General features: G+C 39.1%; 1 protein-coding gene across 3 annotated transcripts in view; it reads right to left on the reverse strand.

Moving 5' to 3' along the window:
* Positions 1–16,817, reverse strand: part of LRPPRC (leucine rich pentatricopeptide repeat containing) — a 158,614-nt gene that overhangs the window by 124,129 nt on the left and 17,668 nt on the right. For 2 of the 3 annotated variants that reach the window (XM_084828950.1, XM_084828951.1), the window contains exons 4-11: positions 15,521–15,642; positions 15,378–15,436; positions 13,760–13,846; positions 13,154–13,280; positions 11,817–11,961; positions 10,581–10,738; positions 9,508–9,613; positions 9,302–9,409 (exon numbers count right to left, since the gene is read on the reverse strand). In XM_084828950.1, the coding sequence (XP_084685076.1) occupies positions 9,302–9,409; positions 9,508–9,613; positions 10,581–10,738; positions 11,817–11,961; positions 13,154–13,280; positions 13,760–13,846; positions 15,378–15,436; positions 15,521–15,642 (912 nt within the window). The remainder of the gene's footprint in view (positions 1–9,301; positions 9,410–9,507; positions 9,614–10,580; positions 10,739–11,816; positions 11,962–13,153; positions 13,281–13,759; positions 13,847–15,377; positions 15,437–15,520; positions 15,643–16,817) is intronic. The other variant, XM_084828952.1, reaches the window with a different exon arrangement.

The following is a 16,817-nucleotide window of genomic DNA, read 5'->3' on the forward strand; positions in this document are numbered from 1 at the left end:
GAGCATACTGACTCAGGATTATTGTTTGTATTTTTTATCATGAAATTTTATTTTATTTCAAAATAAAGATAACAAAACAGAGGCAGCAGAAAGATCATCATCATCATCACCACCACCACTACATCCAGCACTATCAGTGTACATGGTGCTTTACAGAGTTGCTTAAGCAAAACCTACCAATTCATGCCCCAAGGAGCTTACCATTGACTGTCGGAAATGCAACAGGTGAAGAGGTGAGGGAGACATGCGTAGCAAAAAATGACAGCATATAATGAGTGTTGTTTAGGTCCTGGATCATCTTGGCTGATTGTTAAACAAATTGTTTTTAGATATATGTTGTCTGTGTGTGCTGTTTTTATGAAAATGTTTTTTGTACTTTGTGTTTTAATGGTTTTTAATTTTTGTGAACTGCCCAGAGAGCTTCGGCGATGGGACAGTATAGAAATATAATGAATTAAATGAAATGGATGAGAGCAAATATGAGTTTGGAGGTACCCCAGATCCAACTTTGTCAGTAGAGGCCCAAGTAGCCTCAGTAGCACAGAGTGCCTTTCGCCAGCTTCAGCTGGTTTGCCAGCTTCAATCATTTCTGGACACGGATAGCCTAACTAAGGTGATCCATGTGCTGGTAACCTCCTGACTGGAGTATTGCAATGCATTATACTTGGGGCAGCTCTTGAAGACAATGTACAAGCTTCAAGTGGTGCAGAATATAGCCGCCAGAGTTCTGGCTACTAAGGACAGATTTATGGATTATGCAAGTTTGAATGGTTACCCCTATTCACCTCTAGGTCCTGTTCAAGGTGGTTTATTCATTTAGATAAGACCTAAATGGTCTGGGACCCAAATACATGAAGGTGCACTTATTCCCATACCAGTCTACCCATGTGCTAAGATCTTCTACCAAGGCCCTTCTTCAGGCACCTTTATCAGACATCAGTTATGTCCCAAAGGAAAAGGCTCTCCTGGCACACACACTGAAATCTTTCTGGCACTAGGATAAAACATTTTTGTTCAGCCAGGCATTTTAGCTTGTGTACGTTTTTAAGAATTCAGGGTTTCAGGTGATGTTTTATTGATGTATTCTATGCTGTGATTTAATTAATTGTACCCTGCCCTGGAATTCTGAAACAGAATACAGGATGGTATAAAAATGTTTAAAATAAACAATCATATTTATGTTTCGGCTACGATGGGAACATTACAGAAAAGTTGGGTTTTGAAGAGAGATCTGAAAGAAGCAAGAGAAAGGTGGCACCTTGAACACAATCAGAGTTTCATATAAAGGGTGACATGCATAAATAGAAATGTATTGGTAGGGGGATTAAGCCAATACATGATAGACCAACTTGATTATTAAAAAAGAAATGAAAAAGTCTTACATCCAGCATTTAAAGGTTACCACAAATACATTACAGATAAGCTCTTCTCTTTGAAATCCACACAACTTGCTGAATTTTATTACATCACATTTTGTTAACTAACTCAGAATTCATGTCAAAACCTATACAGGTACTGAAATTTTTGTTAGCATAAAAATGATTTGTCAGATGCTGCAGGATATCAGATCTAAGTAGCATATGCTATTTTATTTCTTTTTCCAAGTTGCCTCACATATTTGTTACTACAAAAAATTCTAAAGTTTCCTGAAGTCCCTGTCTTTACCCTGGAGTGCCACCTATGGAAAAGTGACACTTCCATGAATATTTTATGCAGTGCACTATGGTGCAAATAATCAAATGTGAATTCCCTTTGAGCACTTCAAAATACATGCCGACAAGTCACACTAAATTAAAGTCGCATCATCTGCTCAAGTTTGCCTTAAAACAGAACACTGACTGATTTTGGCCCAGAACTGACAAATCTATCCAGAAAGAATTAATTACAATATAATTTTGCTCAATACCTTTCAAATTTTGACAGCAAGCTTATGGTTTATATTTATAAGGTGTCAAAAACTGTAATGAATTCAGCTAAAAGTATATTTCATCAGTGTTTCCATAATTAAAAACTGTTTAGATCCACATTGAGAGAAACAATTGTTTTGTTTTTTTAATAACTGCTACAGTAAATCAAGCTCGCTATATGCAGAAGATGCGGGTTCAAATTCCCACTCAGTCATCGCAGAAAATATCACAAACCCATGCCTGCTGGCCCTATTTTTGAGCTGATGTCTTAAGGATTAGAATTCAGGGTGCTGCTGTGTATGTGGATTAAGGGGATATGGATGAAGCATCCAAGGAAGCTAGAAGTGTCTTGGATGAAGAGATATGAACACGGCTCCCACACACAGCCACTTTTCTCCTCCCTTCATGTGAGCAAACAAGCCAGGGAGCCAGGAAGTCATCTGTTAACTACAGTTTCCTGTTACGTGTGAACCAGGAATCTACAGTCAACAGCTTCTGAACAAGCATATCAAGTCATGGTTTAAAGATAGCTTAATAGCCTGGCTTGTTCGGAAGCCCGGTTTGGATACAATGGGAAGCTATCATTTTATTATTTGTTACATTTATACCCTTTAAAAAAATCAAAATGCCCAAGCTGGCATTTAACTGAACATTTCCTGGCTTGCTTCCCAGCTCATGCAAAGGGAGGAATGAAGCAACTGTGTGCGGGGCCATGAGACTCATTTTCATCTTGATTGTCTGAACATGGCATAGCCAGTAGAATTACTGTTTCAAACTATATGCTTGCAAGACTAGCTTTGTCTTTTAACCCTTTAGTGATCCGTTTGTACTCACAACTGAGCACTTCCTATTTTTTAAGGCTTCAAGTTTTAAATTGGTTCATCAACACTCAATTAACTGATGGGGACCAATTTTAATCACTGGGCCTCAGAGTTAAGGGCATGTTTATTTTGGAGACTCTTTTTGATTTTGTAGTGTTACTGTAATAAAGGAAAAAAATGGAACTATTATGGATGCCCTCTTTCTTACATTGCAAATTACCTTATTCCTCACCCATATCTCAAGAAGGTATCAGTACTGAGTTTTGATTTGTTGTTGTTGTTCAGTCGTGTCCGACTCTTCGTGACCCCATGGACCATAGCACGCCAGGCCTTCCTGTCCTGCGCTCTCTCCCGGAGCGTGCTCAAGTTCATATTCATTGCATCCGTGATGCTATCTAGCCATCTCATCCTCTGCCGTCCCCTTCTCCTTTTGCCTTCAGTCTTTCCCAGCATCAGGGTCTTTTCCAGGGAGTTTTCTCTTCGCATTAGGTGGCCAAAATATTGGAGCTTCAGCTTCAGTATCTGTCCTTCCAATGAGCACTCAGGGTTGATTTCCTTTAGGATGGACTGATTTGACCTCCTTGCAGTCCAGGGGACTCGTAAGAGTCTTCTCCAGCACCACAGTTCGAAAGCATCAATTCTTCGGCGCTCAGCCTTCCTTATAGTCCAGCTCTCACAGCCATACATGTATTTAAATTTAATAATGTATCAATCAATCAGTTAAAAGGCAGATGACCAGTAAAAATTAAAATTCGTAGACAGACTGGTTATTTATTGATCATGCCATGGTTAGCGAGTCCACTAAAGATAGCACTGCCTCTTCAGCCTCATAATGCAGGTACAGGGGTCACATTTTTGAATGTTTCCCCACATTAAAGATCCCTGTATATAGTAAAACTAGTACATCATGGAAGGGTAAAACCTTTCTCCCCGATGTGCTGGTTTTCTATATATAGGTAATTCCCTAGCTGTAGTCTCAGAGCTTTCAGCTATAGGGAGACTAGCAAGTTTTTATTTATTTATTTATTTATGAATGAATGAATGAAGTGGTACCATCCATCATTCAATATAATCTGGGCTGGTCTACCCATGCAGCAGAATAAGATGGTGGAATGGACAGTTCTCCTTAAGTGCACAGATGAGGGATGCCATTTTTAATTGCTTTCCCATATATCAAGCTTCCTGAAAGTAACAAAGTAGCACATCAGGTAGAAAGGTGCTATCCCAGCCCACCTGCTCTGCTAGTATTCTGATTACAGAGGAAGTTTTAACATGTGCAGGCACCAAAAAATTCATTTAAATTCAACATTGACCACAATGAATCCCAAATAGAATACATTTTTTTTAAAGCATCATGCTTAAACCAGGTCGCAGATAACTCAGCAATGTCTTTAACTGTCTCAGCAATGCATATGCCAACAGAGATCATGGGAAGACAGAGAGACAGAATCTAACTACATATATGCTCACATATTTGTGCAAGAATATATGCTTATATACGATGTAAGGATATTGAAAAACAGATTTTGGCAGCAGATCTGGAGTTCTGCTTTGGCACAACCCCCTGTGACTCAAACCCAGGATACATCGGATCTACCGGTGGATCCACCAAGTTCTCAAATAGGTTGTTCAATAACCATATGCTTCACTAGGCCATACTGCACATGCCTAGATACTCCCAGTACCTCATACAGCAATGCAGTTCAAGCAAATCAGACACAAATTACTCAAGCCCCCACATGTGTGCAGTTAAGCCTAAGAGATATTCTGGATATTCTGTTTTGGAGCCCAAGACAACCATTCCAGAATTTCACACATTTAGGATTTGTAATGAGAAGGATCTGCAATTAGCAGAACATTTTCCAGAGCAAAACTGAGCAGTTCTGCCCATCTCTAATGTGCGGTGTATGAAGCATCCTGCTGATCCATTTAAAACTTAAAATGTTCCCTTTGTCAATATACACTCACATCATGCTGCCTTAGTAAGAATATATTCACATCAGATCCCCAAGAGCAAGTGAAGTAATCCCAAGGCTCAAAGTAACACCTAGAAAAGCACCGCTTACCTACACCAAACCAGAGTCCCAGACAAAATTGTAAGTTTTACAGAAGTGTGTCAGAAGGAAGAAAAGGCACTAAACCTTTTAATGAATCAATATCTGCTTCTACCCATTAAATATCTGCCTATTTTAAATAAATACGCCTCACTCTCAGAAAAATCAATGACAGTAGGAGTAATTAATTAATATGAATCCCCTGTGACTTTGGGAGAAGACAAAAGGTTCTCTTTGAAGGGTCAGGCTCCCCAACTTTTCTGGACCCATGGGCACATTTGGGAATTTGAGATAACGTTGTGGGCACCACTACAAAATCCCCAATCAGTGGATCGCCATTTTGGTGTCTACCTGCCATGTCTATGTATCTTAGGCTGTGTCTTATTTCGCAAAACCTTTTGTTTCATTTATACTAGACATTGCAATGTCACTTTAATAAGGAATTATCTAATTCCGCTAACTGCTGACAGTGCAGCTACTGCTTCTTTAAAGCATAGGTTTTGGTAATGTCCAGTAGTTGCTTCTTTTGGGGAGCAGGTTATTACACAGATAAATTTTGTACTGGAATAGTCTTTAATACGCACCGATGTACACACTCTTTTAAATTATTTACCTGCTTTGTGGAAATTAACAAATGGTCAGAGTAAATGACAGCTAAAAGACTGATATTACAACACTGGAAGAATGAACACTCACCTCCTATAATGCAATGGGTTGAGGACCTTACAACGCTTTCAATATCTGAACGGGTGGAATATAGACGCCACCTTCAAATGGGTACTTCTTTGGATATTTGGTCTGCTTTTGTTGAAGCCTATGTATAATGCTAGAAAGTTGCATGCATTTCATATGTATTCATTATTATGGATATATACAAATCCATGTACTTATTTAAAAAAAAACGGGGGAAACCTAAAAAAATGTTTTGCAGGTGCCCATGGGCACCACGTCAGGGACCCCTTTGCAGGTGCCAATGGAGGTGCCCATGGGCACCATGTTGGGGACTCGTGGTCTAGCTTGTAGGCCTCAGGGAGTGCTTCTTGTTGTGGGTGCAAGAGATCCACACTTCAATTTTGGGTCAAGCTTGGGACATTAGAAAAGGGAGTGCCACACCTTTAATATATTTTGGCTCAGATAACAGTTTAAAAGTCATAATTCAGGCCAGTCTCTGAAGGTATATAGATCTAGAGCTGGCCATTACTCAGATGGAGGATTGCTTGGGAGCGTCAGAGACATCATTTTTATTCTAAAGGTACAAACAGTGTCCACAAACCATGTCCATAGCTAGGTTTCTCAACAGCTTCTTGCATACAATATGTGAGAGCTGGACTATAAGGAAGGCTGAGCGCCGAAGAATTGATGCTTTCGAACTGCGGTGCTGGAGAAGACTCTTACGAGTCCCCTGGACTGCAAGGAGGTCAAATCAGTCAATCCTAAAGGAAATCAACCCTGAGTGCTCATTGGAAGGACAGATACTGAAGCTGAAGCGCCAATATTTTGGCCACCTAATGCGAAGAGAAAACTCTCTGGAAAAGACCCTGATGCTGGGAAAGACTGAAGGCAAAAGGAGAAGGGGACGGCAGAGGATGAGATGGCTAGATAGCATCACGGATGCAATGAATATGAACTTGAGCACGCTCCGGGAGAGAGCGCAGGACAGGAAGGCCTGGCATGCTATGGTCCATGGGGTCACGAAGAGTCGGACATGACTGAACAACAACAACAAGGACTGGTCCAAGGCCATGGGCCAATTCAGAGGCAATAGTGAGATCATGGTTTGCGTACTTCCCCTCCTTCCCCCACTCACTCCAATTATGATTTGTGCTCCCCCAAGCAAGAACTGGAAGCCCACTTCAAAGTGTCATTTCAATTCTGGCTTGGAAACCAAACCATAGTTTGCTGATTTGGATGAGATGACAAATGATATATGCCCAGAGAAGGAAGTCAGGGAGGGATTGGAGCACATGAGGACAGGAGAGAGGGGAGCAAAACAAGCCTAAGGATGTCCAAACCATGCTTTGGAGTTACATACAAACTGGGCTGGCAAGTTTATGACTGACTACATATTTCAACTCAAACTCTAAAGTTCAAGTCTTACAATTCGTCAGAACATACTGGCACACAAAACACAAAAGGCAGGCACTGAGTGGTATTAGTATTAGCTAAGATCATCAAAGCGTGGGATCTGTCTGAAAACAAAGACCAACTATAATGTGAAAATAAATAGCAAAGAATGAAGAGCTTCTTCCAACTGTATTAGCAACTGGCTTCTATCCAACAGGTTACAGAGCAATTTAGGCATTCATTCTGATAAGTAATGATACCTTTCCTTAAAAAACAACAACAACAACAACAACCCTTTGTGAGTATTCATGTGAAAATAAATGTCCCAACTTGAATTCTAAGGAGGTCTGTAAATAAAACAGATGTCACTGGAGACAGTGTTCATTTGTGTTTTTTTTAAGGGAGTTCACCACAATAAAAGTTAGCTACTTCATCCCTGAAATCCAAAACGCCAGTGCTGTCTTAACTAGCAAAAAAATAAATAAATCTCAGTTTCTCAAGGAGTGTTTTGATAACATAATATGCTGCAACTCTCCCCATTCACTGGACACCACCAAACCAAATTTTAATGCTATGTTACTCTTTTCCATTATCTGTATGACTGATAAATTTTATTTATATTTTGGCATTTTCCCCCCAGATGCATCAGCTTCCCATTCTACAAGTTGGATTTCATTTTCCCCATTTACTGACATATTTTACATATGAATTCCATCATGAAAATACCAACAGGCATGAATATGTATTCAACCTGCTTGAAGAATGAACATTTACATTGATAACTCCATGCTGAAGGCAGACCTCGGACCTAACCCATTAAAAGGGAGAATGAATGGCTACAAGAATATTGGATGCTTCTGGTACACACAGCTGGAGCTTTTGTAGCTGCAGGGTACAAAAAGTTTTTCTAAGTTCACTACAAAAGTTGTATATGAACAAAACATTTTACATTTTTAGACTTAGAAAAAAAAATCCTTCATGTGGCCCAAGATATTTTCATACTTCTTCTTGCCACTATTCTTAGGAGATGCTTCCTGCGGTTTTGTGGTACTGAAGGACTTTTGTGGTACTGAAGATCCGACATCAACTAATGCCACAAATCTTACAATTGCTTGTCCATTCGCTCCCCATTTGCCTTTTTCAAGAATCACACAAACAACGCTTATTGCTTCTGACCACTGCATAAAGCAGAGCAAATCACTGAGATATGCAATACATTATTTTACTGCATAAATATAGCTACATGTTGCTTCTCATCCACTTATTTGTAGATGAAACGGAACTTTTTGGAAGTAATTCTAAGATCCAACATGTTTTAGTAGATACAGTGTGTTGTTATAATGCACTGACAACATTCTGGAATTCAAATGCTATGCTAGAGGACAATTTGCCAAGTACTCCCAAGTACCTTCAGGGACCTAAAGAGTTAACAAGAACAGAATATTGTTTTATAAAGGCTTTTCTAAAAAGGTTTGGCACACTTTTATTGCCAGAAACAATTAGGGAATACTTGTTTCAGCATTTCTTCTAAACTGGAATGTGACTGTATATTTTAAAATAAAATTGCAATAGGAACTGCCTGCTAAAAGCACTTTTTTTTGTTTGTGCATTTTGTTTGTCACCCAGTGTCACACTAACAACTCTGCATCTCATTCTAAAGCACATTATACTGTGAGATAAGATGAAAAAGACAGTTTTTAATTTCCCCAAGGGGAAAGTACTTCTGTTAAAAGCATCTTTTTATCAGACCACTCTTTCTGAATTACCAATAATGCAAACCAAAGAATTAGATATTGTACTTTGAAATTTAATATTTGTTCAATTCTTATTCATATCCTATAGACACCCCCATGTGTAACAGGGGAAAGTATGTGCTAAATGCTTAAACCTACTTAAGAATCCAAAAGATTGAACATTCAATCAATATGCTGTCAGGTCATGATCATTCATTCAACAATGGAGGTTTTTGTGCTTTTATTATTGTAGCTAAGCTCATTCACATTTAACTTATCATTGCAGAAGAATAAGAAAACCTTGTCTAAAAGATTAATTTCTTCTACATTTAGAGCAAAGCTTTTAAAACCTGAGTTTTAAAAGCTTCCTTAGATTTCAATATAATGTCTTTCTAGATCTGAAGATCAAGAGGCAGACAGCTAAGGATATAGTAATAAACCAAGAACCTTGGTTACAGCCAAGCTAAAACAATCATAACTCTTTGAAGAGTTCTAAATTTAAGACGATGAATATCAGCATAATAAAAGAAAAATGAAAAAAGTAATGCCAAGGAAAGTGTTTCATATCGTTCATTGCTGCATCAACAGCACAACAGTGTTTTAGTGGGATTGCCTGTATTGCAAAATTGTTCTGTTTCTCATGTTCAAACTCATTTCTGGCTAAAGGACTGTGTGTTAGAATTCACATTCACAGTAACCTAGCTTTGATCAGAAAAGCTAACCTTGAACATTTTTTTCTTTTTGGTGCCCAACCAGCAATGGCCAGAAATAGTGAATTCTGACAGGTAAGCCTTCTTCTTTCATTATCTTCATTAGGTCAATAGCCAGAACTGAAAAGATGCAGAAAGACAGAGAGTTAACAAACAGAGTAATCACAGAAGAAGTAGTAAATTTTTAAACAAAGTTAAGAGGGTTTTTTTTTAAGTACCATCTTTCTTTAACTCCAATGCACAATGTAGAGTCAACTGTAGGGGTGCAGTATGTATGTTGGCTCTTTTCAACTCATCACAGAAATATTTCAGCTTAGCCACTGGCTGTAAGGAAAGGGAAGATTTAAGAATTTCAAACTTGTCACTATTCAATGAGCAACATTCAACCCGACAATAAGCAAATGGGTACTTCAAATATGCCCAGGAAGCAATTTGTGTTGGGTTTGATTGGGAGAGTCATCACACGTCATCACCAGCTCACCAGTGAGAAAGTAGCAAAGAATCACTCATGTAACTGCATGAATTGGAGGCAGCATAAGGGTGACAAAGGTGACACCAGGAAGCCAATGACTGATGGAGCTGGAAGAACTAATAGCAGGAGGAACAGATTGATTCCAGTTGGGGACCACAACACATGGGAAAATAAAGGCTAGTTTAGAGAAGAGAAAGCTTTTCTCTATTCTTGGTAGGGATGTGGGCATCAGAGCACTATTTAGCTGGCAGTCTGTGCAGTCAGGGCATGGAGTGAGGAGAGGAGGATGGGAAAAGCACACTCTAAAAAGGGTAATCGTTTAGAGTAAACAATTTGGTTAGGAAATTAATTGGATCCAGTTATCTGCCCACCGAAGGGGGCAGATGGAAGCAGACTATCCTGTCTTTCTTCTCCCCGTCAGCCCTCAGAGTCCTCTGAAAATGCTCCCTCACAGAAGGTGCCTCTGCCCGACGTTCCACTATCTCCCCTTAACTCCCTATGCCACAGCCACTCCATTCAACAGGGCTCCTAAGGGAGCATTTTCGGGGGACTCTGGGGACTAGCAGGGAGATAAAAGGGCAGGAAACTCACCTTTCGCCTGCCCCCTTCTGTAGGCATTCATAGAATCATAGAATAGTAGGGTTGGAAGGGGCCCGTAAGACCATCGAGTCCAACCCTCCACATTCATGTGGAGACAACCCATTGATTGTAAACTACCCTTGAAAGTCAGCCATATGTGCATGGACATCATCAGTTCAACAAATTCTGTGAGCCTGCAAACAGTAATTCACTGTTATGACCCTACAAAACTTCAGATACCTTGTCCATATTTACACAATGCCGTATGAAGAAGTTGCCACGGTCCATGACATTTCCATTCTGGGAATCGAATGATGATGCAGGAAACGACTTCAGAACTTGAAAAGCTGTATCTTCTAAGCCTTGTGTTATTAAACTCAGGCAAAGATTCATAGCATCTGGATGTTGGAGTAAAGAGAGGGGAGGGGGAAGAACCAAATACCACTATGAACAGATTTTTTTTAAAAAAAAACACAACCCTCTCTGCCTTAATGTGTAGAAGAATTAAACCATTTATTTTAAAGCAGTATACTTTTAGGAATTATATGAAAAATGATAGTACAATGATAAGCAAAGCAAACAGTCATGGTTCAGATACAAAGGCATTACATCCAAAAGTTGTGGAAAACCATTTACTTGTAAATTATCAGCTTAGTGTGCAATTTACCAAGCACTAAGATACGTAATCCATTCACTTCAATGCAATTCTAGAAGAAATCTAGTAATGGTTTCTTCTAGAATTGTAATAGTAATGTAATAGAATTCTAGTAATAGAATAGAATTCTAGTAATGTAATAGAACATTAACTAATGTTCCAAAGTAGTGCTACTGCAAACGTATCACTTAGAGCTTGGTCTGGCATTAATTTTTCACTGAATAACAATGCTAAAATACATCAACTTTTGGAAGACCTTAAGTATTACTAATACCGCAATTTGAAGATAAATAGCTTGTATCCGTTAATATGAAATGCTGGTGCAGTTTAGGAAAGGCATATTGTAACGTAGGTAGAATGTATTAAAGTAAAAAAAATGCCTCCAATAATCATTAAAGCCAGTGGTCATATCCTATATTTTCTTATTGCTATACAAACTATTCATGGCCATCTGATGTAGTGAGAATCATAAAAAATGGTGGGAAAAAGTCTAGATTACTGTACCTTAATATTGCCATGACTATATAAAGTCAAGTCATGACAAGGCACAAATGAGACATTTTGACAGAGTCTGCAATCTTTTAATCTACACATCTTTTGACAATTTAAATAAAAGGATGCAATAAAAAGGGTTTTTAAACTCATCCATAGTTTTAAAAAAAATGTATTTGAAAGAGATATACATTTCTGTTCTATGGCTATTACTACTCTGAGCTGCTCAAATGGGGTGAATTAGTAAATAACCTTAAATTCTCATTAATGTCCTATTAGCAGCATAACGCTGAGTACAAATAAGCAAGCCAGATTTCTGGAAACATTACCTGGAATGTATCCTCTATCATATCTCATCTTCTCCAGAATATTTTGTGCATACTGAGGATATCCAGCCTTAGCAAGAGTAAGAATTATGTCCATCAAGTCCCTGTCTAAAAGATAATTTTCAGCCTTTTCAGTATTTCCCAGCGTCTATAATAGCAAGAAAAATTGTAACCTGTATTAATCATGCCTATTATAGATATAAGTATCAATATCAACACAGATATAAATATCAACACAACACAACATAGTTTTCCATCTATAAAGAGGGCATGTGTATTGACTTCTGTGAATGCATTATATGCGAAGATGTTTAATCAGAAGACAAATATCTAAAAGAATGGGATCTAGCATAGATCTGCTCCATAGGGTAGTATTTGTGTAAGCTATGCCGATAACGCATTTTGACAGAATGTTGCATACATAGGACAATTAAAAAACAATCAGTGAAGCAAAATACTGTGCTGCAACTTCCTTTTTAATGTGCAAGCATGCTCTAATAGCACTGCATTCATTCTTAATCTTAGCACATAGGGCAGTTGTTATTTCTTCAGCTGTAATTTCCATTTAGCCAGAAGGGAGATGCAGAACGTTGCAGAACTCCCAAACTGCCATACCACACTTGGCACAATCATGTCTCTGCATTGTTCAGGGACCTTTCCAGTGAGAGAGAAAACCTATTTGGAAAGCATTAGCATTAGTCCTTTTCCATCAGTCAGATACTGCTGTAAAAACTAGGGAAAATTTTTGTGGGGGGAGGTTAAGATGAACACCCCAATCTACAGTTTTGCTCAACTGCTTGGATTCAAAAGAGTATAGTCCTCATTAAATTCATGGGGAGATAATAAGCTTAAACTGAAGAAAAGCCAGCTTAACTGGGTTGTGGATCTGGCTGTTAAAACACAATTTATCCCATGATAATTATGAACTATTTCATTCATCTTCAGCACATTCCTCTCTTTTCCAACACTAATCTCAACAAATGTTTATGTCTCTTATACGATTACATGGATGTTGAAGACAGGCACACAGTTTTCCCAAAGGGGTTATGTGCTGGCAGATCTCCACACCATTTTTTAAAGATTCTACAGCTGATAGTGTCATGACTAAATCTGGTGTAATGTAAAGGCCAAGAATGTCAGCTGGGAGGTCTCTGGTTCAAATCTTGCCTCATAAAATGACTAGGTAGCCTTAGCCAAGCCACTCTCCTCAGCTTACCACTGTACACCAACTACTACTGAATTAGTTACTGGCACTTTGGAAAAATGCATGGATGAAAAGTGGTGGATATTATAAAATCTACTCTAGAAAGAGTTGTGCCTTCAGGAGCAAAGTGTATTACCTCTTCAATTTTATTTATGTCACCTTTCTCAGCGTATGCATTCAATAATGCAACATAAGTGTCTGGACCAGGTTCAATTCCAGCATCTCTCATCACAGAAAGGATATTTTCTGCATTCTCCATATCTCTGAAGCATTCCAGGGGGGAAAATATGAAAAACATTTCAGTGACTTTTAAATACAGTGATAAACAAAATGGTATATATGGGTAATGATTAGTATTAGCCCCTTGCCTATGAATGAAGCCAGTCTCCTGATCTTAAAGACAATCCACAATCACATTTTATCCAACATGAGTTCTTCATTCAATTAAATGGCTATGTAAAAGGAATGAATGAAATATGGAAGGATAAGAGCGGACAGAAAATATCATCCAAAGCCACAAATCCTGACAAAGTCCCATGCAAAAAGGCACTGCTCCACAATGGAGACGCTCTTGCATTTATGAGATTGTCAAACACACCAGCACATGCACAGATCTCTGGACTTTGGATCACATAAGTACTGGAGAAAAATATGAATAGTGTTCAACTGTAATCATTCAAAAATTATTTTTTGAAAATATATCCACTTAAGATAATGTAACAATTTAAGAACTATAAATTACCCAGCTCTTGCATGGCCAGTCACAAGTGCGCTGAACACAGACTCTGTGATTGGGAGCTCTTTGCTTTTCATAAAACCAAGAACCTTGCTGCAAGATGAAAGACCAAGTCAGTTATATTTTTCTTGGACAATGCAATTAACCAATCATTGTACCTTAATAGTAAACCCTGTATGCTAAAGTAAAACTAAATAAGTTATTCCTAAAAAAGATGTATACATAAAATTGACAAAAAGGACAAACATCTGTAATACATTATTTGTGAGCGATGGATGTCTAGCTTTAAATGTAAAATATTCCTGATACAGTATTTTAAAACATGTTTTACAAAAATGGCACATGTCAATTCCTCTGAATTCTACCTCAAGTATTCCTCAGTGCCTGACAATCACAGATTAACCCGAAACAGAAATTCCCAATTGAATTAGGCAATGTTAAATGGCATAACAAGCACTGTGCAGCATAAAAATGTATACAAACCTTCTCCAGCAGCTAGTTATTTTTGTTGCAACTTGTTCCTTACAAATTACTCTAGTTCTAATCTTTCTCTCACATACAATGAGTTGGTTCACATGATACACCAGCCCACTGAAAGTTAATTTACCCTTGAAGAGCTGCGACGCATGCTGGCCGCCTTTATTTATTTGTTGCATTTATATCCTGCCTTTTTTCTTCCTGCAAGAAACCTGAGGTGGCTTACATTATCCTCCTCTCCATTTTATCCTCACAACAACTACCCTGTGAGGTAGGTTGGGCTGAGAGTCTGTGACTGGCCCAAAGTCACCCAGTGAACTCCCATGGCCAAGTGGAAACTAGAACCTGGATCTCCCAGCTTCCAGTCCAACACTCTCACCACTATACCACACTGGCTCTCATTATGAATATGCAACCATGACCGGGGTTGTCATGTTATGCAAGCCTGGCCAGCAGGGGTTATTTTAAGGTTAAACAACCCTCGCATAACCCACAGTCTGCTTTCACACACCATGCTGAATCATGGCTTACTGAAACATGAATGGGCTGCAGCAAGCCTTGGGCTCATGCCCTTCACCCTCCTCCCACAGCTGAGAGTTCGAAAGCTTTTGCTTCCACTTTCAGTTAACTGCAGTTTGCTGTGTCATCATACCTGGAATTGTGGTTAACAGTAATTATAGCTAGTTTCAACCAACCAGCACCTTTTTGTGCACATTGCACTAAACCATAACTTAGCGTATTTTGCAATCATAGCCAAAAAATCATTCTACCACCCATCCTATCAACAGTTACTCAGACAAAGCTATTCTTCAATAATCCATTATTGCAAAAGTTGTTTTAGAATGCTAACCAAATTTCAACCAACTTCAAAATGGAAAAGCAAAGACTGCTACCACTTCAGTAATGATGCTGAGTGCCAGTTAAAAATGGCACTTCTATTTTTCAATCAGCAAAAGGGGCATAGTTTGTTAAACTTGACTTCATGTTTAACCACAGTAAGGCTGTAATCCTACACTCATGTACCTGGGAGTAAGGTCCACTGAAATCAATGAAACTTACTTCTTACCCTATGTAGACATGCATAGGGTTGTACTGTAAAATGCATTTCAGCTATAAAATATTTAAACATGTTTATGCAAACCATTACCTTGCACCATTAATATCACCCTTGCTGCAATAGGCAGCAATCAGTCGTTGGTATGTGACCTGTAAAAGAGAAGATGAAAATGAGACTTGATATTTACTGAGTGTGGGGAAGGGGGGGAGAAGATGCCTTGATGAAGTACCTACTCGATTGGGCTGAATATTGGCATCTTCCATTTTTGTTAAGAATTCAGTTGGAGAAAATGTATGTTCATTCTGAAGGTACACCTTTAGCAAAGCATTATAATGGCTTACATCGTATACAACACCTAAACAAGAGGTTATAAAGGGGAAAAAATTAGTAAAATCCACTGAAATCAGAAGAAGTTCAATATGATAAAATAGTTTGACACAAACATTGCCAAAGTAACAAAACACAGACATATAGAGGCTAGAAACTTATGCCGCCGCACCTAGTAGTTCACTATACACTGTGCACTTTTTTAGTGCGAAGCTTAAAGCACAAAAACACATCAACCTGGTTCACACGATCACTGCAGCCTGCTTATTTAAGCTACAAGCCACAATGCTCACAGGCGCCAGGTTGCCTATTCAAGCCACAGCTTGTCTGAACCCGGGTGGCCGGGCTTGTCGGTGGGGGAAACCCTCCAATAACCCATGGCCTGTTGTAGGGTTACTGGAGGATCATTTCCCCTTCCAACAAGCCATGCTGCCTGAGTCCGTATGACATGGTGAACCATGGTAACCCCCCATCATGGTTTGAATATTTGAAACGGCCACTGGCATGTGGTGATTGTGCAAACCAGCCCATTAAATAACACATCTGTTGTGAATTGTTTTCAACACAATACATCTTAGGTCTACAGCTTGTTCAACAATGCCGGAAAGCAAATGAGACATAGCATTCCCAATTCTTCAAACCAGAGGCTGGAGCATTTAGAACATGATTTGCATTTTCACGCTCCTTCCTCCTATACTGCAAATTCCACTTCTTCCTTCTTGATTGGTAGCACTTCTGAATTAGTGACAAGCTATAAGCCCTTTTCAGGCATTATGGCTTTTCTCTGCACCTTCCCTGTATGTATAGACACCTGGAAGAAGGTTGTGTCGCCCCCCGCCCACCTCCCCGGCAAGGTTGTGTATTCGGTGCACACACTAAAATGCAAAGCAGCAATGTGCACCTGCAAATAAGCAGGGTTCCACATGATTGGAACACCCCTGGAAAAGTCGGGTTCCTGATTGCATGGAGCTGTGCCACCACATGAACATCTGTAGGCATGGCCACAAAATGCGGATGTGCTTTTGAAGATGTGGACAACAGAGCCTGCTAAATATGAAGAGGGCTATAGTTTGCTGCTAATCAAAACTACAAAGCCATGGTTTAGTTTGAATTTGGTCTGCAATTCAGGTCTGTGGAGAAACTAGTGTCAGGGCTGGGCCATGGGTAGCAGTCTAGAGCCTGGACCCAGAAGTTGGGACTGAA

This window comes from Heloderma suspectum, chromosome 1, assembly GCF_057233095.1.
Source record: "Heloderma suspectum isolate Gila_16-S chromosome 1, 16-S_ref, whole genome shotgun sequence".
NCBI classification, from domain to species: Eukaryota; Metazoa; Chordata; class Lepidosauria; order Squamata; family Helodermatidae; genus Heloderma; species Heloderma suspectum.